Genomic DNA, 25083 nt, shown 5'->3' on the forward strand with positions numbered 1-25083 from the left:
TAATAAATACTGCAGGCAGGTAAATAATAAAATAAAAACACAAATATTGGTGGAAAAAGAAATTGCTAAATTGAAGGTTTATTTTCCCCCTTTATAAATGTTTATTCATTTATTCTTAGCATGTTGACATGTTTGAAAGGAAGGAAAAATAAACTTTCAGTTTACCATTTTATTTTCCCCCCAACATTCGTGCAATTTTATATACATTTATTTATTTATTTGCATATATTTTTATATTAACTGTTTTATTTATGCACAAATGTGTGGATTTATTTACTCATTTATTAATATATTTGTGTATTTATTTATTTATTGTTTTTGCAGTTTTTGCAGTTTTCCTCGATAAGGAAGCACACAAATAAGATATCAAAATAATTAGCAATTTGGGAATTTGTAGGATATATATTATGCAAAATCTTAAAATGTATCTCCCTTATTTGTTGGATTACATATCTACTGACTACATTTCAAACTAGATTTGGAGCTACAGGCAAAAAATGGGTTACTTTGCATTTTGATTTAAATGCTAATAAACTGCACAGGGAAAATGTATAATAATTAAAGTTTGAATTAAAAATAACAACTTAACCTGGCCAGCCCTTACATTCCCATAAGGATTTTTTAATGTCGCCGTTATGATCGTGACACCACAATGAATAATTCCAGTCCATAACCAATTAAGTTTGAACAAGACATCACGCTCGTGGACTCTGAATCCGGAAGCCACGCCCACCGCGAACTTGTGCAACGCCGGCGCAAAGCGATTGGCCAAGGCGCGCTGTCAATCATGGATCCCTGCCATTCCTTCCGTTCCGCCAACGAGACTTTACACAGATGTGTTTCAGGCGTGATCGGTTCAGTTGAGGCTGCTGGGACCCCGTTCGCGCAGTGGGATCAACTTCTTTCATAGGATCTACCGCGTCCTACTCGGACACCTCGACTTCAATGTAACAGGTACCCAACGCGGCGCAGCGCAAGGTGATCGGGGAGTTACTTTGTTGCCAAAATCTGACACATTTAGACGGGCTTTTAAACGCAGAAGAAAATGCCTGTAGCTTCTCTTCTGCCTTTCACGGCCACTCCGAATAGGAAGTCCGCCAGCCCGACCTCCTTCAGGCTCACGGAGAAATTCATCTTGCTTTTAGTGTTCAGCGCCTTCATCACGTTGTGTTTCGGAGCTATCTTCTTCTTACCGGATTCCTCTAAGCTGCTCAGCGGAGTTTTCTTCCGCTCGTCCTCGGTGGAGGCAGAGACGCGCGCAGGTACGGTCAGTGACACGAGCACCGGGACGGGCAAAGATGAGAAGATCTTGGCCAAGATCAGAAAAGACCACGAAAAAGCGCTGCTCGAAGCCAAGGACACCTTACAGAAGCGGCCGGACGAGATCAAGGAGGACATCAACAACGATAAGATTAAATTTGAGCAAAACCGACCGGTGAAAGATGACAGTTTGCCGTTCGTACCGTACGTGCGACCGCCTGGAGCAACAGGGCACGAGCCCGCAGATCCTGACATTAAAGCTAAAAGAGCCAAGATTAAAGAGGTATTGTGTGTTTTAGTATTTTATACCTATGCTTCTTTTCAAAAACTCTTGTAGGATTTCATGTCAAATGTTGTAGTGTAAATAAACAACTTTCTCACTGTAGCGTGTTATTAGTCCTGGTGGCAGGAGACCGAAGGAAATTATTGTTAGTCAGTTTCAGGAAGCAGTTCGCTAAACAATGAGTAATGAATGCATTGTGGTGTTGTGTAATGCTGTAGATAAGCAAACGTGGTGTTGTTGAACCTGTATGCTCTGACAGGTCGGTTGATGGACAAGTCCTGTCACTCACAGCTGAGCGCGCGCTCATTCATTTCTGTCGGTCATTCGCGGAGCTGGACATGGAAACTCGCCGACAGTGTTTCAGTCCGTGCTCCCCCCTTTTTCACTCTGTATTTCAGTTTGCATTTTACCTTGTCAATGTTTAGTCAACATGTTTACGTCAGTGTTTTTTCCCCTGTCAGTTTTCTGTTTCGGAAAGCATCGCCTGTCAGTTGCGGTTCAGACAGGCTTTCTGCTTTTGTCAGTGTTACTGACTCTATTTCTGTAGGGTTTGCAGTTCATAGTCGCTGCCCCCCCCCCCCCCCCCCCCGTTTTCCATTTAGTTGTGTTTTATGAACATTTTTTCATTCATTGTTAAATTTAACTACTAACAAACACATTAAAACAAACCAACAGGCAGTTTCCGTTTTAACAGCTCTAAAGAGAGAGACAGAAATAATAGTGAATTAGTAAGATATGAATAATATAGTAATAATAAATCAGTAAATTAATTTAAAACTAATAAATATATAGATAAATGAATGAATTTAAAATGAATAATGTCTATAATAAGTTAGTAAATTAATAAAAAGAAATAAATATTCACAAAAATATCTGTCAGTTTTAGCATTTAGTGCTCTGTCTGAATATCACATTGTATTGACTGTATTTAACATGCATACAGTTTATGGACATTTTAAATAGAAAAATAATAATTTTCACAAGCTCAGTCAGCATTTACTAATATTCTTTTGTGAGTATTTCAGGAAAAAAAGAAATATGAAAAAGTAGCATTTGTTTTGCACTTTTGTGTGTGTGTGTGTGTGTGTGTGTGTGTGTGTGTGTGTGTGTGTGTGTGCGCGCATTGCCTCTATTTCAGTCTGTATTTCCTAGTTTTTAAATATTTCTGACAGCATTTTAACCAGTACTTTAATTTTTTTCCGGCAATATTTGTAGTGAAAGTATTGCTTTCTATATTTCAGCACTACCTGTTTTCAGGGTTTCAAGCATACATATATAACTTAAATGGAATAACCGCTCTTCCTTTTTCACTTATAGTAGTGTAGTTGGTATTTTCCATGTTTTTTTTCTTTTCTTTTTTGGTCAGTCAGTATAGTTTTAGTCAACAACAAATGCTGTTGTTGTGTTTGTTTGCCTTTTTTACATTGCCAGGACATTTTTTGTTTACATATAAACTGTGTAAATTATATAGTGATGGTGCATGAAGCATCATCATATTACTGATATGTTGTCATTTCAGACAGTAGTAAGCCACATTCTTTATATTGTTGAGCTTAAGAAGGCTCCTTCTGTTACAAGGGCACAGTTGCTTTATTAATATATATATTGCTTGACTAATAATATCCAATGTAAAGACATCCTAATGGCCCATTTTGTCCCCCTGCACCATGCATTATTATACTGTTAAACATTTATTTGGATTTTTGTTGCCCTTTTTTATGTCTTCATCTCATTTTTCACTATATTTGCAAACGTTTCTACCTTTGGAAATACATTATAATATGCACAAATATAATAAGTTGACTGATTTTGCAAAAATGGTGTTGGTTTTAAAACTATAGATGGATATTCCTTCATCTGAAGTTGAGATTAGCTGAAAATATTGGTTAAAATGACTTAATATGTACTGTAAGCTCGTAAAGAAGGATAAGCAAGGCTGTCATTATTTGTTTCTGTCAGGATGGATGCTTTTAGAGTGTCAATCTAGTCTATTAATCCCTCAGTATGAGTTAAATGACATGTAGACTTTGCATTGGCTTGATTAAATTAAATTTGCTATTGATTGACTCTGTTGCTCACTTTGAAACAGGCTAGAGTAAAGATGCAGATGAAAACTGACAGCATAGTAAGGCTATAAATTAAAAGCACCTTTCACTTGTATTGGCCTTATGTCCATCCTTTTTTAAGAGGTTGTTGGAATTCCTCCTAGTTTGTTACATGATGCGTGTCTGTTTCAGTTATTTGCATAAGAAAATGGTGTCTGTGCATGTCGTGTCCTTCGAATTTGCATTGTGTCACTTTGGAATATCACCCTATTTTTTGGGTTTTTATTTTTCTCCCTTGCATGCTAGTGAGCACATATTTGCTTGTATTAAAATAAATTATTTGGTTATTAAATTAAAAATTAGTCATTAAAATGAATTTTGCGACTTTCACAAGTCACAAGTCTTTATGGTCGGTGTTGCGTAATTACTGAAAAAAAGCAGTAATAGGTTACAACTGACTAATTACTACTTGAAATTTGTAATCTGATTACATTACTAATTACTTCTTGTAAAAAGTAATCAAATACTAATTACTTTACTTTCAAGTTACTTTGAAACCCTATAAAACCTTAAAAAAAAGATGATTTCATGTTAACCCGGTATTGTGTTTACTGCTCTAAAATAAGTCTTTTTTCAAATGTCTAAAGACATCTTTGGATATCTTTGGATGCTGTACAAGCGATTTGTTTTTTTTTTTTTTAGATATTTGCTGAATCGTGGGCTGACCAGTAGGTCTTCACTTTGGAGGCTCCTTTTGCTTTAAATACTGTTGCCCTAAAAAAAAAAAATTAAATAGTCGTACAAAATACCAGAAAATTTGTGCGGTTTTAAAACCTTGACTTTTCTAAACCGTGGTAAACCTTGAAACCAGTTTTGTCCCATGTATAATACACTGTAAAACCCAAAAGTCAACTTCAAATAAAATGAGTGTAGGTAACTCAAAATTGACTGAAAGTTAATTCTATTAAAAGAGTTTTTAACCCGGTGTTGAAGGTAATGAGTTAATTAAATACCTCATTACTTCAGCTTAAATGGAGCAAGTTCACAGTGTTCATATAGATTAGTTGTTTAACTCGTATGGTTTGAGTTTCTTTAGCTTCTTAGGTTTTAGAGTACTCAATTGGCTTAAGTTCTCTTAATTTATCAGGTTTTACTGTCCTCAAATTGCTTCATTTACTCAAATGAATTAAGTTCACAGTACTCATTTGGATTAGTTTTTGTACTTAAATGTTTGTTGCAATCGGTTTCCTCAAATGGTTTGAGTTACCTTAACTTTTTGGGTTTTACAGTGCAAGTAACAATTACATTGACTTTAGTAGCGGTAATTGGTTTACAATCATTTAAAAATTTAATGTTACATCGGTATTCCCTGGAAATGTAATTGTAATACAGGAACATGTTATTTTATAATGTGTTTAGGCCTGCTATGATAAAGCATTTTTATTGTGCGAGATATTATCACAGAAATTGTTGCAATAACTAATATCATTGTCATTTTGAGATCATTTTATGGCACTGATTATAGAATTATTATGCAACAGCCTTAACGACATACTTTACATGCCAATTTGCACAACATCTGCACATAAAATGTCATAATATAGTTATATACCTGTACATACACTTGTCAATTTTGCATATTTGCATTCACTACTTGCTTGTCTTTTAAAAAATATATTAAAGTTGTAATATAGGAATGTACCTGTACATGCACTTGTCAATTTGCATATTTGCATTTACTGCCTACTTCTCTTTTTAAAATATATTTATTATCTGTTTTTTTGTCCTGTCCCTGTAATTCTATTGCATTGTAGAAGCAAAATTGAAGAAAACAAATTCCTCGTATGTGTGAACATACCTGGCAATAAAGCTCTTTCTGATTCTAATAATACCGTCTACTATAAACACTTTCAAAAGACTAATGTTTTTCCTTCTTTATGTTATTTAGATTCTGTAATTTAATGTCAAAAATCATGTAAATGTCCTATTATATATCTTATTAAATGTCCTATACATTAAATGTCTAATTGTTAACTTTGACATCGGTTAACTGTAAATGTCCTTATAAAATGGCTTTAATGTTATTTGTGAATTTGTATATGTATATCGGAACTCCAAAAATTGAGGGCATATACAAATATTGCATGACAAGTTGATATATTGATTATTGTGACAGGCCTAAATGTGTTATACCCACTTTGTTTATGGCTATCAGTGGAAAGCCTGTTGATGACATGTTTACTTCTCAGAGTTGAATGAGTTGGATAAGTTTTAATGCCAAGATTAAACTGTTAAAGAGTTAAGCACATTAGTGCATCCGGAAGCCTCAATGTTCCTCTACAAGTGCACTGGTGTTCCTGTGGATCAGACAAGCCCCTCATCTCTCTTGCTTAATGCAGAGGCTCAGCATGAGAACGGTGATAATTCACCCCTGAATAGCGGGATTTCATCCATTGATCGCTGACATGAGGGAAACAAACAGTCACAGCTGGACCCTTTGGGGTCTCACTTGTCAGACACGACTGTGGGCACTCTGTCTCGCCCCGCCAGACACTCTGACCTTTTAGGAGCAGAATTGCCTTTAGAAAATAAATTGATCTCAAGGTTATAATGCAAAAAATGGTTCTGTGAGATTTTATTTTTTGTTACTTTTATAACCCAAAGCTGGAAACGGAAACATCTAACATGGATAGGCTACAGTGACATTTACAGGGCTGTTCTGTTTTTTTACTCTCTGCATGGGTTTTTGCTTTGTTTAATGTTTTGTAAAAGGAATAAAATTTGCCCGATCACCAGTTCATAAACTTTTGAATAAAATAAATGTGCTTTCATAAATATATGTGTTCTTCAAGATCAGATTATTTCTTTACTTTGGGAAAAATGTATGTACACAAAATATAATAGGATGCTGGCTAAAAGACATGGTTACAAACATGACAATGGAAAAGATAACTTATTTTGAGAAATAAATACAAGATACTTGTGGGAGTTTAGGCACCTTTCAAATTGTTCCTAAAATGTGGTGGAGTTGGAAATGTGTTGATTAATAAATAAGAAGAGTGGTCATAAATGTAGATGTAAAATACTGAGAATTGTTTAAACTTCTATATTATCTGAGTATAAAGTAAAATTTAATAATGATATTTTAAAAAAAATTCTGAAAAATGAACTTATTCTTTACATTATTCATTACATAATATTCGCTTATGTTTAAAGTATATTTTTAGTCATAAAAATGCATTATGAAATAAATTATTTAAAATAAAATAAAAAATGTCCTTATATAAATGGTGAACAGTGATTTTTTTTATTTTATTTATTTTTATTAATTAAAACAATATTTTTAAAAGCAATTTTATTCATGTGGTTGCATAGTTGACAAACTGTAAAGAAAAGTCTACACTTGAATTGCATTATGGCATCTTAATCTCTGCTCTGCTCTTTTCATGTTGAAATTGTGAAAAAGTTGTTTTAAAAGTTTAATCTCTCTATAAATCTGGGTTGATCATTCGCATAATGGTGCAGATTTTATTTTATAGATCAATTTCTTAGTGTGTACATTCTACGTTCACATTTCTTATTGCTTTACACATTCGTTATGATGTTTTTTCATGTTAAAATATTGCTATAATTAGTACTGAGTAAAGTGAACGAGATGACCATTCTTGTTCGGTTGACCAGTATTATCAGTTGAGCTGATATAATCAAAAATTGCAATAATTTGCTTTATATTAAAGTAATAAACACAAATTTTGCTTTACAGTTTGTAGGTTAGTTTACACATCAACATAAAACAGCACAGACAAAAAAAAAGACACATCGATTTTTAAAGTCCATATTTACCAGTAAAAATTGAAAAGTCAATATCGTAAACCCACTGCTGACGTGTTTAACTGAAATAGTTTACCCACGTTTTGTGCATGAGGCGTAGAATGGTAAATGCTAAATAAACATCACTTTTTTCAGTCAACAACATCCACCCTTTAAAACGGCCTGAAGCTGTAAATTGCTGTTTTGTTGAAAGTTTGCAAAACTCTAAACACACCTTTCCCCACGCATTTGTTCATGCTTTTTAACTACTCTATTATCTGAGTGTAAAGTAAAATTGTTTATTACATTATTTATTACGTATATTAAACTTATTTTGAAACTATATTTTTAGTTACGTAAATTGATTATGCATAAGCAAAATGATGGATAAATGTTTTAAATATGTTCTTATATAAATGGTGATAGTGATTTTCTTTTAATATCTATTTTTTGTATTATTTAAAAGCAATATTTATGTATTTTGCATAGTTGACAAACTAAAACAAGTCTACACTTTTGAATTGCATGGAGATATCTTTATGTCTGCTCTGATAACATTTCATGTTGACATTTTAACTTGGTAATTGTGTATTTTATTCACCGTTTTAATATATTTATATGGGTTGGTCATTTACATTATGGTGTAGATTTTATTTTATAGATCAATTTCTTAGTGTACAGTATGTCAGCTTTACACATGCCTCAGCTTTACACATGCCTTATGATGTTTGTTCATGTTAATTGATTGCTATAATTAGTATTAAATCAAGTGGAAGAGATTATCATTCTTGTTCAGTTAACCAGTGCTATCAGTATAATAATTTGCTTAAAAGTAATAAACACAAATCTTGCTCTACATTTTGTAGTTTAGTTCACACATCAGCATAAAACAGCACAGACAAAAGTCCATATTTGTCAGTTTTTTTTTTTTTCAGTTGAAGCTGAAAATTGCCGTTTCATTGCAAGTTTGCAAAGCTTCAAACTTGCCTTTCCCCCATGTATTTGTTCATGTTTTTTTTAGCAATGTTTAACAAATAGAATCTGTTTGCATTTAGGGTGGCCAGTATGCCTTACTCACTATTCACAGAACTACCTTTGTTCATGACTTCTCACCTCTACCTGAAATGTTCTACTGCCGCAGGAACTGCTTGCAGGCCACATCACACACACCCATCTGGGCTCTGAGCTCCTCTCATTCATTATAAATGTCGGAGATCTCCTCTCGCTCAGACCTCATTCCTCTCATCATTAATTATGCACAATTCAAGCTAATAAGATAAATTAATTCTCATTGAGATGTTCATAGGTTATCAGTGTGTGGCGCAATTTACTAAAAAAAGAAACTTAAATTTTTAAAGGTGAACTTGGAGCCAAGATTCTCAGCATTTTTTTTAAAGAGTAACAAGTTCATATATAGGCCAGGGTAGGCTACAGAATGTTAAAAGTGCATATAGTTGTTGTTTTTTTTTTCTTACTGCATTTTGCTTGTGGACAAAAAGACATATAGGGATGGGTATTGTTAAGGTTTTAATACTACTTTCATCTATACCACTTATCGGTTTGATACTTTAACGGTTCTCTTAACGGTACTTTTTGTAGTGTTTTTTAAATTTATTTTATTATTATGTTTTATGTAAAATAAAGCAAAACCATTAATCGTAAAACAAATAAATAAAGATTTTCATGTAATGTACAATGGTTTGAAGGAAAATGACTCCGTATTTAACCTTTTTTCTTTAACATGTTTGCCTTTTCTGGCAGAAGTTGGGATCTTTCTTGGTTTATTGTGTTCCTGCAGTTGAAAATACCCTCTTTGATTTTGTAAAATTCAGTTAAATAATCAGATAAACTTTACGATTTTTCTTTAACACATTCACATAAATGAGTCACTGGTGTTTTGGGAGTTAACAACGTAAAAATTTGTGTTTTTTTTATCATTTCTTAAGAATAGTTTGTTATTAGGCTATATTTGTAAATACAGCTGATGTAAAAGCATTTTTAATTTGAGATTTATTTAGGCTACTGCAGAAAAAACTGTTTTCATTGTAACCACCACGCTAACCACGTTTCCTCCACAGTTTCATGTCGTTACGAGTGTTTAATTTTTAGACTTTAACAACAATTTAGCAACATTGTTCATGCCCTGTGACAAACTGAGGTATTTGTTGCGAGTGTTTAGGAAGGATTGGTGGACGTGTGTTGTTTAAATGGAATTTGATACCGCACGCCGAATGAAAAGAAAAAACCTCCGCATTTTGTGCCGTGGTGCCTGTGGTCCTTTAGGGTAATCAAAAACTGCTGTTTACAATCAAAGTATTGTCTTAATCATAGTAAAATCAATCGGAGTATTGGTGTCAATGTAAACATACTCTGTGAAAAGGCCAGAGAATGTCTCAAGCTGTCAAACACAGTGAATTCCTTCTGCCTTTAAGTTAATTTCATATTCCCTTATAATGTTTCATAAAGTTTGAACGCTTAGTTTAAGCAATTTTAATGAACATGGTCATGCGTGTGGATGAATCTGAAGGGAGTTGCTCACCAGATGCGCTGTAGTGCTGGCCATACCTATCTGCGTGCATTTCTTTAGAAACAAGAACAAATGTGTAACATCACTAAGGGTGTCACGATCCTCCAAATCCTCGATTCGATTACATTTTCGATTATGAATAATTAATGAATGACCAATTAATTATTTGTACCTACCGTTTAAACTACCTGACCTGCGTGGTCTTTGTTTTACCTATAAACAAATCATACAGTAAATGAATAAAGGCAAGATACACACATAATTACCACCTGTCAATCACTTTTTCTGCGGGACTCGTGAATAGGCAGTGATCTGTGTTGTTATAATGGCGTCGGTAAAAAAGACGCACAACCAACAGGAACCAGCCAACAGTATCTGAGGTGTTCGCTAAAATGACTAAGTACAAGTGAGTGAAAGATTGAAGCAGTCCTCTGACTGCCTGGACCTGCTGTCTCGAGCGCATGGCTGTGTCTGTGTGGTCACGTGATGTGCATTTTCAGAGGTAGAGAGGAAGGAGGGCTGCTCAGAAATGCTACACGCCACTGTGGATGTCAAATCGTTGTCGTTCAAAAATGCCATTTAAAAACAAAGACAGTGTAAACAGGGTCTGAGTGTGTACTTTTCGCGAGCGGATTTGCAACGGGAGCGGGTGGAGGATCGCGATGCCGGTGTTGTCTACCGGACGAACCGTACGTAATACGTACATAGCAGAGCTTGCAAAACTGTGTTTTTTTTTTTTGACGACAACACGAACGTTGTCAACATAACTCACTGGAAATCCAAAATGCTTACACACCGGCGACTTCATTGAAAGAGGAGAGGGTTTAAGCTCTGTCGACGGGTCTCCTGCTTCTGCAGTTTAACAAGCACTTCAACAAGCCTGTTTTTTTCCCGCTTGGCAAGCCAAGCTGACGTGACATGGGGGCGTGGCAGCATCGACGATTCTATTTTTTGATTCGATAATCGAAATTGAGCATAAATTTCGATCGATTTCGATTAAAAATCGAACACCCCTAAACATCACTGACAGTGTCCATATGCTTCAAAGTTCTTTGGAATCAGATGTTTAGAGAGAGTGTGACACAACGCGTAAAAACTTTGTAAAAACGGATTTATTACTTTACTGAGAGATCCATTAACTGATTTTTGTGTGTCAGATAAGTGAGACATACAAACATTTTGCAGGACGGGGTGGCCCGAGGAACAGAATTGAGAACAACTGCTTATTTCAACATTTATACAAAATTCTATATTGCTGATAATGTTTTTTTCCTATGAGCTGATTTGGAGACCAGTTTTCCTGTCTGTTCAGCTTAAAGCCTAGTGGATTTCATCATTTTTTTTATGGCCCTTTGGCTATTTGGCCTTAATTTGCACCACGAGCAAAACACCTGAACACACTTTTTGTCTTTTGGTGTAGCTTACTATAGTCTCTTTTGTATCTCTGGTTTCTCTTTCTCTCTCTCTGTCTTTTTTTTTAGTTCAAGGCTTTTATTCCAAGTTGGTTTATTTTCTCTCTGTCATATAGTGCCCCCCTGAAAGCTGAAGTGCTTTAATACTAAATAATTCATTTGGCTTTCTTTTATTTGACTACTTGTGAATAAGGCATGGATTTTTGAGGTAGAATCTGCTGATGGAGAGGAGAGCACGATCTTTGGGCCTTGCACAACCTCTGTGTGATCAGACTAGGTTGTCTGGAGATGTGAACCACTGACGGTCCTTAGATTATTTGGGTCAGTCTCACTTTTAGCCGGAAGCAGTCCGACTGACCTTAGGTCCTGAGAAATGTAATGGATGCCTCCAAGCAATATCTTTGCTGCTTCATGCATAGTTTGTGCTCAGACATTCTAGGCCTTTTCCTTTTAATTTTGGATCTTTCTGAGCCTAAAGATATGTTCTCCAGTGGCCAGAAAACTACATTCAGATATTTCAGGGTTGTTCATTGTTGAATTTATTTTGCTTTTGATGCTACCAGCAAGGGGAAACTTTGGAAAATGCTACACAAAGAGTTATTTACAATTGACTTGAGATGTCACATCGGATTTGTTGCAAGGATCACTCCAAAAAGGATTTTTCTATTTGTTCAAACTACTGTAAAATGAGTTTAAATTCTTGAGTTTTTTTTTTTAGACAACATAATTGTTTTATGTTCAATCCACTTAACCCTTTCACACGTGAGTTTTAAACACTCCAGCTGCCCCTTCTGCATTTTTTTTTTGTTATCGTTACTTAGGGTGCTCTCACACTAGTACTTTTTCCCGCACCCGGGTTCGTTTGATATCAGAGTATGGTACATTTGGCTTGTGTGGACTTTGACTTCTAAACTCGGGTGCACATGTAACAGTACCTGAGCCTGAGCCTGAAAGAGGAGGTCTGGGGTTTGTGCGAACTCTTGAACGTTTTGATAACAAAACCAAAAGTTTCAGTAAAATCAAAACAAGGTTGTTGCTAGATCTGATATCGTTGCAGCCGGAAGTAAGAGAATTTTTTTTGTTGTTTATTAAATTTTTCATTGATTGTATTTTATTAATATCTAGCCCCACTCCAACCCTAAACCCACCGTCACAGGACCGTAAAAACAGTAGCTGTACAGAATATTATTAATGTTATCTATTTAATTACCCCATAAATTGTATTTTTTAACATCTACCCCTACCCTAATCCTAAACCCAACTGTCACATTAGTGTAAAAATATGAATTATTGTTATACAGTGTCATAAAAATATACTATGTACTACTGTATACTATGAGTCTACTGTATATTGATGTGCACATTGCACCTGCGGCCGGCCGGGTATCCTATCTAGAATTTTTTTAGACCAGGCAATTGAACCAAGTATGAAAGCACCTTTAGAATCCATTGCCTTCCAAATTGGCCATGGTGACACATCAATTTTATCACTTGACCCACCAGCCCCAATGATCTATGTATATATCATATTTTGTTTCTTTTTGCTCTTTTCTGTGAATATTGACAAATGTTTTAAGTATATTGTGAAATTTTTGATACCCCGATTCCCAAATATGTGATTTTTTTTGTCTTTTAAAAAGCGTAAGAATTATCATATTATTTGTTATATGACTAGTAAAGGGTGCTGCAATTGTTGCCAGAAGGGATACAGCTGCGATCGGAAGTTAACGAGAAGTATTAATATTACTTCTTAAATTACGCATTAATTGTGTTTTATTAGTGTCAACCCCTACCGCAATCATAAACCCAACCCTTACGGTAATGTAAAAAAATTATGTGTTGTACAGTGTCACAAAATTTATGCTTTTTGACGCGAGTATCCTTGGCTGTATCCTATCTAGACTTGACCCTCTTCTGTAATCCAGTGAAGTCTGGATGGGACACAGCTGAGGATACTTCTCGTTAACTTTTGATCACAGCTGTGGCCTTTTTAGCAACAATCGCAGGAGAGATCCAAGCTTCTGGATTTACTTCATGTTTATTCATAATTTCTTCCGAAATGCATGAAGGTAAGAAACTGTTTATCTGGGAGAGGAATAGAGAAAATATTCAAGTAACTTAAACAGTGTGTATCTTATGTGAACAAAGCACATCGTCCAGTTATATTGGTAAAAAAAAATTATTGTCGTCTCCATAGATATTCGTGTGTATTTTGCAAACATTAAATGGTATGTTTTGCTTGCAGTCATGTGTATTTGAATGCCTGAAACCTAAAATAAATGTTACTTGTTTAAAAACATGGATTTATGAGAAGCTCTGCACACTACTTTCTGTACCTCATCGTGCTCCATCAGATTTTTATTTTAGCAGTTAATGATGTGTGCTGTAAATGTTCTAATCACACTGGTGTGATCGTATGGTTCCGGAACCAGCTAAGGCTGATCACACTGGTGTGATCGCACACATAAAAAGGTTAAAGTTCTTAATATAACTTGATCAATTTGTGTTGGGACAACCTAAATTAATTGTGTTGAACCCTGCATATTTTACTTTGACTTTTCATCATGTTTTCTATTGTGAATGAACAATCTTTTTACACCAAGACAGATATTAGATTTATTCAAATGAACGTGAAATGGATAATGCAAGAGAGATTAGTTTTCAGGCAGCATTGGGACACTTGTCCTGCAATAGTGTGTGCTTGGTTTTGCAGTAATTGAGTACTCTAAAATCAGAGTCCAGTGCTGATTAGAGGAGCAATAAACATCTGCCCAGACAAAGCTTGAATTGAACAGGAGATGTGTGAGAGGATGCAACAATGAGTCAATATGATCGGCATTTACTCAACGAAAATAATCAACAGTGTGTTTAGATAAGATTGTGTTTTGACAGGCTTTGCATGAAGAATCTGTCAATGTGTGCTAAAAACACTTACTGTAGGTTATGGTGAACACATTCATCATTGTTCAGATATAAATAAAGTAGTGGGTTGAGCTAAGTGTGTGTGTGTGTTAAAAGCTATGCTAACATTTGGTTTGTGGTTTAGCAGCTCTGCTTTCTAAAGCTGTTTCTTATGTATTTTTATGTTACAATTCGTTTGTGGGTTGGTAGGATAAAATTGCAGATTCTGTTCTTCACAAGGCCAAATTTATTTTAGCAAGAAAATGCAATAAAACTGTAATAATCTGAAAAAAAAAATACTTTAAATATGAATTATAATATGTAATTCAATTCTGTGATGGTGGGTTATTTGTTATTTGGAATGATATTGGATACATCGGACATTGTGATTTTGTTTTTCAGCGATTAAATATTGCGATTTACTGTATATAAAATTTCACCAGATGACTTGAAAACTGCTATTAGGAAGGAATTTTTAAAAAAAAAGATGGATTGGGATAATTCTGTAGGGAAGTTAATTTTGCATAAAATGTAATAAACAAATCAAAAGCATAAATAAATATAAAAGAGCAAAGACAAAAGTGTGATTAAATAGTGTTCAAATGCTTTTGAGGGCAATCAAATACAGTAGTATTCAGTTGAATTATTGATTTAAAAATAACACTGCAAAAGTCTTTACTGTATAAATATTTCGGCACAGTTATACTTTATTAAATTTACAAAGGATAACATTTCTTACGCCTAAATACGTTGAATTCTGCAAATGATAAACAAGTACAAATGATAAAATTTCATTCAATTATGTTTAAGATCTGCTATATACACAATTGCCATGTTTCTCCTGGTCTTATCTCTTTCTTTAAAATTTTGTTGTGAAATCTATTAGAATTAGGGCTGCACGATTTTGAAAAAAAACCTGCCATTGCAATGTTTAGTTTGTCTGCGATATTATGATATGAATATAATTTCAGTCAAAATCAAAAAGTTTTTAGAAATTCAAGTCCTACAATACCATCAAAATTGGCTTGTTTTGTTAAAATATGCTTGAAAGTGCTTAAAATAACAAGGAGATTTTTTATGCAATTATCACACTGGAAAAAAAATGATGTTTGTGAAAAACCCACACTAACTGCCATGATTCACAAGCGCTGATATAACTAATATGAAAAATGACCAATCAAAGTCGACCTTGTCTAGTTTTACAGGAAACGTAAGGACAGGAGAACTACTTAAAACCTTTTAAAGCTTGAAAATATTGTTTGAAAAATGGCCAAAGAAAGTCTCCCTATTATATGGGGTGTATGGGGTAGCTTTACCAGTGGTATTTAAAAAGATTAGTTGTCATAAAAGAACAAATTGGCCATAGTTCCTTTGTTAGTGCCAATTCCTATATATGTAGTCTTGTGATTAAACAATTAAACCATTCCAATAAGTTTACATTTAAAGAAAAAAAAAAGCTGTTTTTTCGTTCAAATGGAACTAACTAAAAGAGTACTATGTACTTTTAATCAATATTAGTATTATTTACTAAAATTTCTATTATTGTAGCAATGTAATAGTATTTTAATGTGAGCACAAATGTTCAGTTCTCTTCCTTCTGAGAACATGAACAAATAAAACATTTCACAAACATGTTTATTATATTATCAATATAATATTATTAATTAATTAATCAATTGTTATATTATTTTCTAATTGTAAAATTTGTATTAATTTGTTGTGTCAGTCTTGAAAATAAAAATAGGTACTTGAAAAAGTGCTTAAAAGCTGCCCACAACGCCCCCCCTTTTTTTTCCTTCAAAGAAAATAGCTTCAAACAAAGCTAGAGTAGAATATGCATCTTGAAGAAACACTGAATTCTGATTGAATCTCTTCAAGTGAGTCAATGTTTCAATAAATCATTCCAAAAGACCCCCTAAATGAATCTGCAGCTTTGAATGAATTTTTAAACAAATTATTTATTAAATTATTCATTAATCGACACCTACTGGTGATATTGGTGTCATTTATTAATTTATTCATTGTTTGACTATTGTTATAGTAAGAAAACATTGAGATTCAAAATATTACATCCCCCAATTGTTAGCTGCAAGCCACAAGTACAGTTTGTCTTCTTTTATTTGGCAATCATCCGTACCAGCAGCAACAGTTCCTCCAATATGTAGATGGCCTTTTGTATGCAAGCCAAGTTCTTCTTGTATTCCAGCGAGGACGGGTCAATACTAGACAATAACCTTCTGGTGCACCATACAACTCAACCTTCGCTTCCCCTCGATGATTTATACGCATTTAAATTTAAAGCTTCTCAGAAGCATGTCAGCACTAATCCCATTTCCCCTCTTTGCTTCTTACAACAAATTTGAATAGGTTTTTATGACTTGCACAATCCACTTTCATTGAACCATAAAAAATCAACCCAAGCCATAAAGCGCAGATCTATTAAGAAAGTGTTATTTGAAGCAATGACACACCAATTTGGTAAAAGTTCACTCTGCCATTTTTACTACAGCGTTCCGAGGCGTTAATTTCATTTAAATATTTGCTCTCGGGGTGTTTTATTGCCCTCACACAGCCTGTTAAACAAATAATGGATGTCACTGCCTCGTATTATGTATTGGAGGGGAGGGAAAAATCGATTATCCTTTCGCAAAGTCTTCATTGCTTTACCACATGTCAGCTGAGGAGGGTTAAATCGTGTTGCTCCGTTTTCCATCACTAATAAAAAGGTCATGTCAATATGTGTCTCTCTTGTCTACGGGCTGTTGAGGATCGTCAAGCAAGTGTAGCATCTATTACTGCCCACATCCATGCATTTATAGGAAAATATGTGCCATTTTAGTGGTTGACTTACAATTAAAGGGGGAAAAAATCCATGAGGTAGGGCAGTCTCTCATGTGCTGGCTGTTGCTTGTGGTTTTTACGAAACTTTCAGAATGTCTGTCCTTTTTTTTTTTTCTCCCCTATCTTGAAGCCAAAAGGATAAAGCAGAAAGATTGATTTTTTTTTCCCTTCGCTGAATCTGAGAGAGTTTTCTTTTCGTGGGTCAGAGATCCTGAAAGCTGACTGCTACAGGTCTAACTTCATTTTATGACAACACATCAGGTTTAACTGTGGTGTAAATTCAAGGTTGAAATCGTAGCTTTTGGTGCCTCTGGCTTATTTCGAAAATTGCAAGCACGTTTTCCCTGGTGTAATTGAAGGAGGCTTCGGCTTATGTAGAGAATTGCCATTGATCGAAACATAATATGCCATTTTAATGCTTTTTGAATGTGCTAAGGGGTGGCATGCTGGCTCAGTGGTTAGCACAGTCTCCTCACAGCAAAAAGCTGTCTGGTTCAAGTCCTGGCTGGGCCAATTTACATTTCTGTGTGAAGTTTCCGTGTTCTGCCCTTGTTGGTGTGGGTTTCATAGTCCAAAGACGTGCTATGAATTGGAGAAACAAAATTGGCCGTATGAGCATGTGTGAATGTGTAAATGTGTATGGGTGTTTTCCAGTACTGGCTTGTGACTGGAAGGGCATCCGCTGAGTAAAACATATGCTGAAATAGTTGTTGATTCATTCTAATGTGGCGACCCCTGATGAATAGGGTATTGAGTTGAAGGAAAATTAATGAATGAATGTGCTTAATGATGCAGTTGTGCAGATGAGTTGGACAATATTGGTCATATGCATGATACAGGTGATTTATTTGCTGGAGTGATGGTTTTGGTCTGTAGATTTTATGTCATTTTGAAATTTACTTTCATGTGTTACAAGTTTGCATGATTTCATGAATGCCTGGTAAATGCACTGACCACTTAATTTAATTACAATTGCTGGTAGTCTATGGCTGGACTTTTTTTTGTTTATTTTTCTATAATATTTGACATTTTCCAAAATCTCTTGATGTGGTAACCTACCAACACTAGTTTCTTCTTTTTACTTATTTAATTGATTAATTGATTTATTTTTATTTATTTTTCATTATTTTTTTTTATTTTTCATTATTTATTTTTAATATTTTTTTTATTTTTATGTATTTATTTATTATTTAAATGTTTCAATTATTTTTATCATTTATTTATTATTTATTTATTTATTTGTTTATTTTATTATTAAACTTTAATGTATTTATTTATTTATTTTATATTATTTATTTATTTTATTTATTTATTTAATTTTATATCTTTATGTAAATATTGATATTTAGTTTATTTATTTATTTATTTATAGTTTATTTATTTATTTATTTCTATATATTTATTTGTTATGTATATATTGATATTTATTTCATATTTATCTATTTAATTATATATTTTTTATTTTTCATTATTTATACATTTTTTTGGTAGGCGGCTGCACTGTAAAAAATGCAGGGTTCCACACAATTCATTCATGTTGTCTCAACACAAATTGATTTAGTTAACTTAACATTTCTAACAAATTTATGTAAATTGAACATAAAAAATTTAAGTTGTCCCAATAAAATGTCAAAAAAAGGTGTTGTTTCAGCTCATTTTTAATAAGTATTTTGAACAAACAAAAAAAAAATTGATGCACTGATTATGGTTGTTTTTTGTCTTTGGATGTACCAATTTTTTTTTTCACTTTCTTACAAAACCCTCTTGCTTACAGATGAGTAAAACGTTATTTTTGAACAATAGTGTTAATTTGTAAAATTTAGAATGTCAATATATTTTAATTTTGGTAAATATACTGTTACACCGAATGGCATTTGTGTCTTCTGAAAATGATAGTTAAATGTATAGCCATGCTTTACTTTAATAGGGTAACAAAACAAATGCAGGACACATTTGTATTGTGTGGAGGAATCAATTCAAAGCTGTATTGTTCTTGAACTTGACAGTGTTTGAAGCCAAATAATAGCTTTGAATGAGGAATAGATTGGCCTCATGAATTACCTTAGTCTTTTTTCCATTGACATCATTCTTTTGAGTGATATTTTATTTGGATGTGTTGATCTTATTCTACTCTCAATCTAATTCTTATTCTCATCTTGATGGCTTGATGGTCTAGTTTTTGGTCTTCTCATAATATCACAACACTATCATACTGTAAATCTTCAGAAGAATTGGAAAATAATGCAAATATATGCACAGTCCACTTTTATGGTGCTCCTGCTTCTATTTTGCAGCTTGAAAGCTTTCCACTTTCAGTTTCCATTCATTGTAATTGCACGAAAAAGAGCATCCAGCACATTATTTTGCTTTTACAGAAAAAAAAGAAAAGGTTTGGAACAACATTAGTGATGATGACACACTTTTTCTTGTTTGAGTGAACCAGTCCTTATTTAAATACTGCTTCAAGCAATTATTTAAGACAAGCACACAGTAGTAAACCTAGCAAAGACACCAATTACTTGCTTTAAAACAAACATGCAAATTAAATGAGTATTTCACTTAATATTGGAATACGCGTTCAGAGATTTTTTTTTAAATGATAGAATTGAATCTAATATAAAAACACTAAAGTTAGCACTGTCTACACTGCATGGTTCTTAGTTTTCAAACCTTTTAGACCAATGGTGTGCTACCACTAAATTACACTCACTGACGAATGTACTTCTTTTTTCGATGCTTTGTTTTTTTTATAAATTTGGTTTTCTGTGACATACTCTAGCAAATTCTGCTGATTTGTCATTAGGGTAATGCTGTCTGACTGCTGAACATGGATGAAGTTTTGTTGAAACTGCAGAAATGACTCCTAGTTTAGGAAGAACAAGTAAGAATCTGATAGAAACTAGGAATCATTTAGTAGTATTTTTTAACTGTTAAGGCCCGTGCAGACCGAGACGTTTTTTTTGCTCGCGTTTTCCGTTGAAGTTTAACACCTTGTAACTAAATAAACGGCGTCAATGTCAATGTGCACACCAACGCGCAAAGCGCCCCGCGCAAAAGCGTCGTTTTTAAAAAAACGTCTCATGCTTGTTTTTTTGTTTTGACGTGCGCCGTCAAAACCTTCTCCACCAATCAGATCGGCACCTTTGTTCATGTGCACGAGCTGCTGAAGTTACCGTAAACATCACTTGGAGGCGCTCAAGCGCAAAACTGTCAATGCGAGTGCACATTGAAGAAGATGCCCAGAGGCAATATGAACGTGGAGCTGCTTATTGCACTGGTAAACCATAATAATTTCTTCATCGCTAGAGCAGGAGCTGATGCTTGAACCATCCATGCTTGTTTGAGTCACCAGTAAATTTAACAACATGCGTGTGACTGTGAACTTCTGCTCCTCCACTTCTTCTGTGTTATGCGGAGTCACTGATTGGATTCAAGACCAGCGACGAGATGATCCCAAGGATTCCATATCTGGGACCAGGCCATATCCTGAGCTGCTGCTGCGCTGATGGTCATGGGGAGTGGAGAACATGAGTCTGATTCCAGCGACGCTCCAGGGACAGACGAGTCTTCGCTGAGGCCATCTTCCAGCCTCAACCACGGCGACTGAAGCTCTGCACAAGACTTTTGGCCAGCGGAGAAATTAAAATGGTCGTGCCCAACTGAGTCTGGTTCTCTCAAGGTTTTTTTTTTTCTTCACTCCCATCAAGTGAAGTTTTTTTTCCCTCTCCGCTGTCGCCACTGCCTCGCATGGTTCAGGATTGGTAGAGCTACGCATCGATGAATTTGCTCTTCAGTGTTTGAACACTCAGTAATGATTAAATCACACTGAACTGAGCTAAACTGAACTGAACTTAAACACTAAAACCTGAACCACACTGTTCCAGTTACTATGACCATTTATGTGAAGCTGCTTTGACACAATCTACATTGTAAAAGCGCTATACAAATAAAGCTGAATTGAATTGAATTGAAAAATTATAACCGGGTGTCAGAAGCTTATAGTTGTGCAGTGCCATCTGACGTCTAAAGAGTGATTTAGCATAGTCTTCTGCTTGACGCCAGTAAAAATCGCTTGGGTTTGAACACTGAAAAACGTCTCGTAAAACGCTGATGATAAACGCAAACAAAAAACGTCCCGGTGTGTAGGACCCTTTACACTATCATTTTCAAGCAAAAAAAAATGTGCAAAGACGTTATGAATTTTCATACGTGAAAGTTACTTGAAAAACAAAAATCGTATTTTTGTCGGGATGAGTGAAAATATGAAAGCCTAGCCATAAGAATAATTTTGTGTAAAAAAAAAAAAATGTTTTCAATTTGCTATTGCAGAATGAACTGTACTGATGTTTTTATTTTTGTTTATTTTATTTGAACTTTGTCTAACTGGGTGCTTGAATTACGTTGTATTATATTATATGCATTTTATTGCTATTCAATATAATAGCGTTTATCGGCCCAGCCCTATATAATCATGATACACAGCATTGAGAATTGCCATATGTCTACTTGGCATGCATGCAAAAGACCTTCTACATACCGGAGAAGCTTATTCTAGTACTGGAAAACACTTTACACTTTGGATGCACTGACAAAAAAAAATCTCAATGTACTTTTAAAAAACTTGGAGTAAGGTTATATTAAGTATTGCCAAACTTAGAATCTCATTTTCAAAAGTTTGCTGGCTCCTAAATCACTGTTGTCATTTAAACAAACTACAGAAATGCATAAAAAAATCTGTATTTCCTTTCCAATTTTGTTGCGTAAACTCAAGTGTAAACTGTCTGCTTTTACACTCCATGTTTGGGCCAAGAAGTGTATGTTTCTTTTCCCCATTCGCCACACTCAAGCGAGTTCGAGAGCGTCCCAAGATACCACGCTTCTTTTCAGACATAAATTTGTCCATTCATGCTACAATTTGAGAAAGCGCTATATTGGAACGCATTGAATGGCTTTGGTACCGGAGGAGGACGCACCTCATGTCGTGCCACTGGCCGGCTGCCACAGTTCCACTCTCATTCGAAGAGCCACGCAAATGGCTGTAACTTAACTCTGCCTCCCTGTTTTCAGCTGTGGGACCGGGTTGTCTCTGGAGAGTGCTTTTTGGCAGGGGATCAATGGCTCTGTATGCTTGAGAAGAAGATGGAGAGGTTGTGTGGTAGCGTGAGCCAGGCTAGCCGACCGTAGCTCCTCTGCCAGAAAGACACATGTCCCTGTCCACCCACTTGAGCCGCACCTGTTCTCCGGCATGCTGTCTACAGGTGCTTATCGTGTGATCGGGTGTGAGCCGTTGCTGTTTCACTTCTCAATTTGAGCTATTGTCTTTCATGGTGTCTTGTTTGGGAGTTTTGCTTTTGCACGCAGTTATGGATACAGCGGGTCATTAACCTGTGGAGCTTTATTTGGCAGTCAGTGATTGGCTCTCGCATGCTGATAGTGTGCTGCTGCTGTGTCATGTGGAGGAGTAGCATGGGGGATATGCAAACTTGGCATGCCAGGAAAGATTGTGAGAGTCATTCTTAGTTGTTAATTTAACTGAAGCAAAAACATTTTCAGATGAAGCATAAACTGATCTATTCTTTCTTTCTTTTTGAAATTTTGTCGATATTCAGCAGAAATTATTTGGTGTGTAAAAAACAAACATTACATAACTGTACATAATATTTGACTAGATATTTTTCAAGATACTAGTATTCAGCTTATTGGCATTCAAAGGCTTAACTAGGATGATTGGGTAAATCAGGCAGGTTAGGATAATTTGCCAAGTCATTGTATAACAATGGTTTGTTCTGTGGACAATCGAGAAAAAAAATGTTGTTTAATAATATTGACCTTAAAATGTTTTTTAAAAATTAAAAACTGATTTTATTCTAGCGGAAATAAAACAAATAAGACAAAAAAATATTATAGGAAATATTGTGAAAGATTCCGTGCTCTGTTAAACCTAATTTTGGAAAAATTTGAAAAAGAAAGCAGAGCTAATAATTTTTATATACATGTAAAAATGTTTAGCAGATCAGAAAAATAATTTCTGGTATGATCTTAGTCTGGGGATGTATTTTTGTTTCTGTTTTTTTTTAAATTTGGAGGAGGTTTTCTTAGGAGTTAGCTCTGATTTTGTTTGTTACTTTGGCCTTGCCCTCCCCTTCTTTTTTGTTTGTTACATTTGACTCCTGTAAATAAACTTCTCTTTTTCTTTATTTGACCTTGGTGTTTTAAGTCATAATCCATTCTGGTTTAGGAGATCAGATTTTTTTGTTTCTAGCCGTTGCACATCCCCCATCACCAATCATTTATTTTCTGTTGCAGTCACATCCCTAGACTATCTAAGTTTGTAACAGATTTGGGGGCTCATCCGGGATCTGCTAAATATTATTTGGTGTGTTAAACAATACTCCAATGTATTGTGCTCAGTCAATGTTTTAACAACAGGAAAAATGACAAATAAAAAGTTTCATATAATATCACAGGAAAGCGATGCCTAATCTCAGTCATAATTTAAAGAGGGGAGCATTTCATTAATTATATGCACTACACCAGTGGTCCTCAACCCAATTGGTAACGGGCTCTGCAAGAAATCGTAAATCTTTTCCGTTAATCATTTCTCCGCCATGTCTTTACTATATAAGCATTTATTTTACCCCAGTATATTCAGTGGAGCTTCTGCGTTAGCCTGCCGATTCTGACGGGCGCGTGCGAGTAAACGTCTTTTTGTCTCGTTTTACGCTTGAGCAACTAAATAAATGCTAAAGTTTATTTAACTGAATGTATTTTAATGACATTATAACATCGATGCTGTATAAGGAACCGTAAAAAATGAGAAAAAGTTCACAATAACAGGTCACCGGAAGTGTATCAGCATTCGAACAGCACTAGCTCAGCATATACCCTATTTAACCGACAAGCAAGCTAAATGAATAAGAAACCGATGTCTGTGGAAAGTTTCTTTACAAAGGGGAAAAGTCCCAGTGAAGCACCCATGAACTGCCAAAGGTATGGATCGCCAACCCATTAGACTGAATCCAGCATGTGTGCAAGAAGAAGATCAACTGCTTGAGATTGCAAATGATGGTGGCCTTTGTATATTGCTTCTTTTCTGCACACAAGTTAGTTATTTCTAATGGAGGTGTGCGGATTGTGCATGCATATTGGGAGCGCACCCCGAGTCACATGACAAAAACTGATCAATCAGCCTCATACTCTGTATGGAGTGTGCACATTTCATTATACTAATTATCTCAGACAAACACAGAACACCCAAACACTGCAGTGCTTTGCAATTTTCTCCATAAGTAAAACTTGTATCAGAGTTGCAGCAATGTTTTGTCAGCTTGTCATCCTCTGAGAACACTACTGATGGTGGCCTAGTAATCTGCATACACCAACACCTCCCACCTCCCAGTCTCTAAATTCATCTGGGGTCACCACAACCGAATGAACCACCAATATGCAACGTTATGTTTTACATAGCGGATGCCCTTCCAGCTGCAACCCAGTACTGGGAAACACCATTATCAAACTAATTAGATATTTTTATTTATTGAATTCATTAAACGTAATTTTCTTGTACGGTGTAAACTTTTTCTTATCTTATAACTGATTTTAGAACAGTAAAAGTATTCAAGTACAAAGATACTGTATTTATTTTCCCTTAGTGTCTTGTATGAATGGTCTGCTTCGTCTCTATTGCATTTTTCAATGTCATCTTTTGGATGCTTGTCATGTTGAATGACCTAAACTTCTTCTGAGGATTGGTTGCCAGACAGATGCATTATAGATCACAGACCGATTCAGTTCTGCTGTAAAATCTCCTGACTCTCCTGATTCTCTTGATGTGACTTTGATATTCTTGGGACTACAATAACCTTTCATTCCCCGAGAGTTCTGGAGGTCTTGGCTTAAATAAAGTATGACTATCATGTTGTTTGGTCGGAGTGATATTCTCTGAGATATGGCATTTGTAGACAGTATATACTGATCAAACAGATTCTCTGCTGATTCTGTGTT

General features: G+C 34.9%; 1 protein-coding gene and 1 long non-coding RNA gene across 2 annotated transcripts in view; one reads left to right on the top strand and one right to left on the bottom strand.

Annotated features, from left to right (window-relative positions):
• Positions 1-828: 828 nt before the first annotated feature.
• man1a1 (mannosidase, alpha, class 1A, member 1) overlaps positions 829-25083 on the top strand; it is a 219887-nt gene continuing 195632 nt past the window's right edge. The window contains exon 1 of the mRNA XM_087298827.1: positions 829-1543. Coding sequence (XP_087154953.1) covers positions 1046-1543 — 498 coding nt within the window. The 5' untranslated portion in view covers positions 829-1045. The remainder of the gene's footprint in view (positions 1544-25083) is intronic.
• Positions 9334-13142, bottom strand: LOC147839432 (uncharacterized). Its single transcript, XR_015519217.1, has 3 exons — positions 10950-13142; positions 9768-10010; positions 9334-9508 (listed from the first exon to the last, which is right to left on the bottom strand). It is a non-coding gene; the product is annotated as an uncharacterized LOC147839432 (long non-coding RNA).

Source organism: Danio rerio, chromosome 20 (assembly GCF_052040795.2).
Source record: "Danio rerio strain M-AB ecotype USA chromosome 20, GRCz13ab, whole genome shotgun sequence".
Taxonomy (NCBI): Eukaryota; Metazoa; Chordata; class Actinopteri; order Cypriniformes; family Danionidae; genus Danio; species Danio rerio.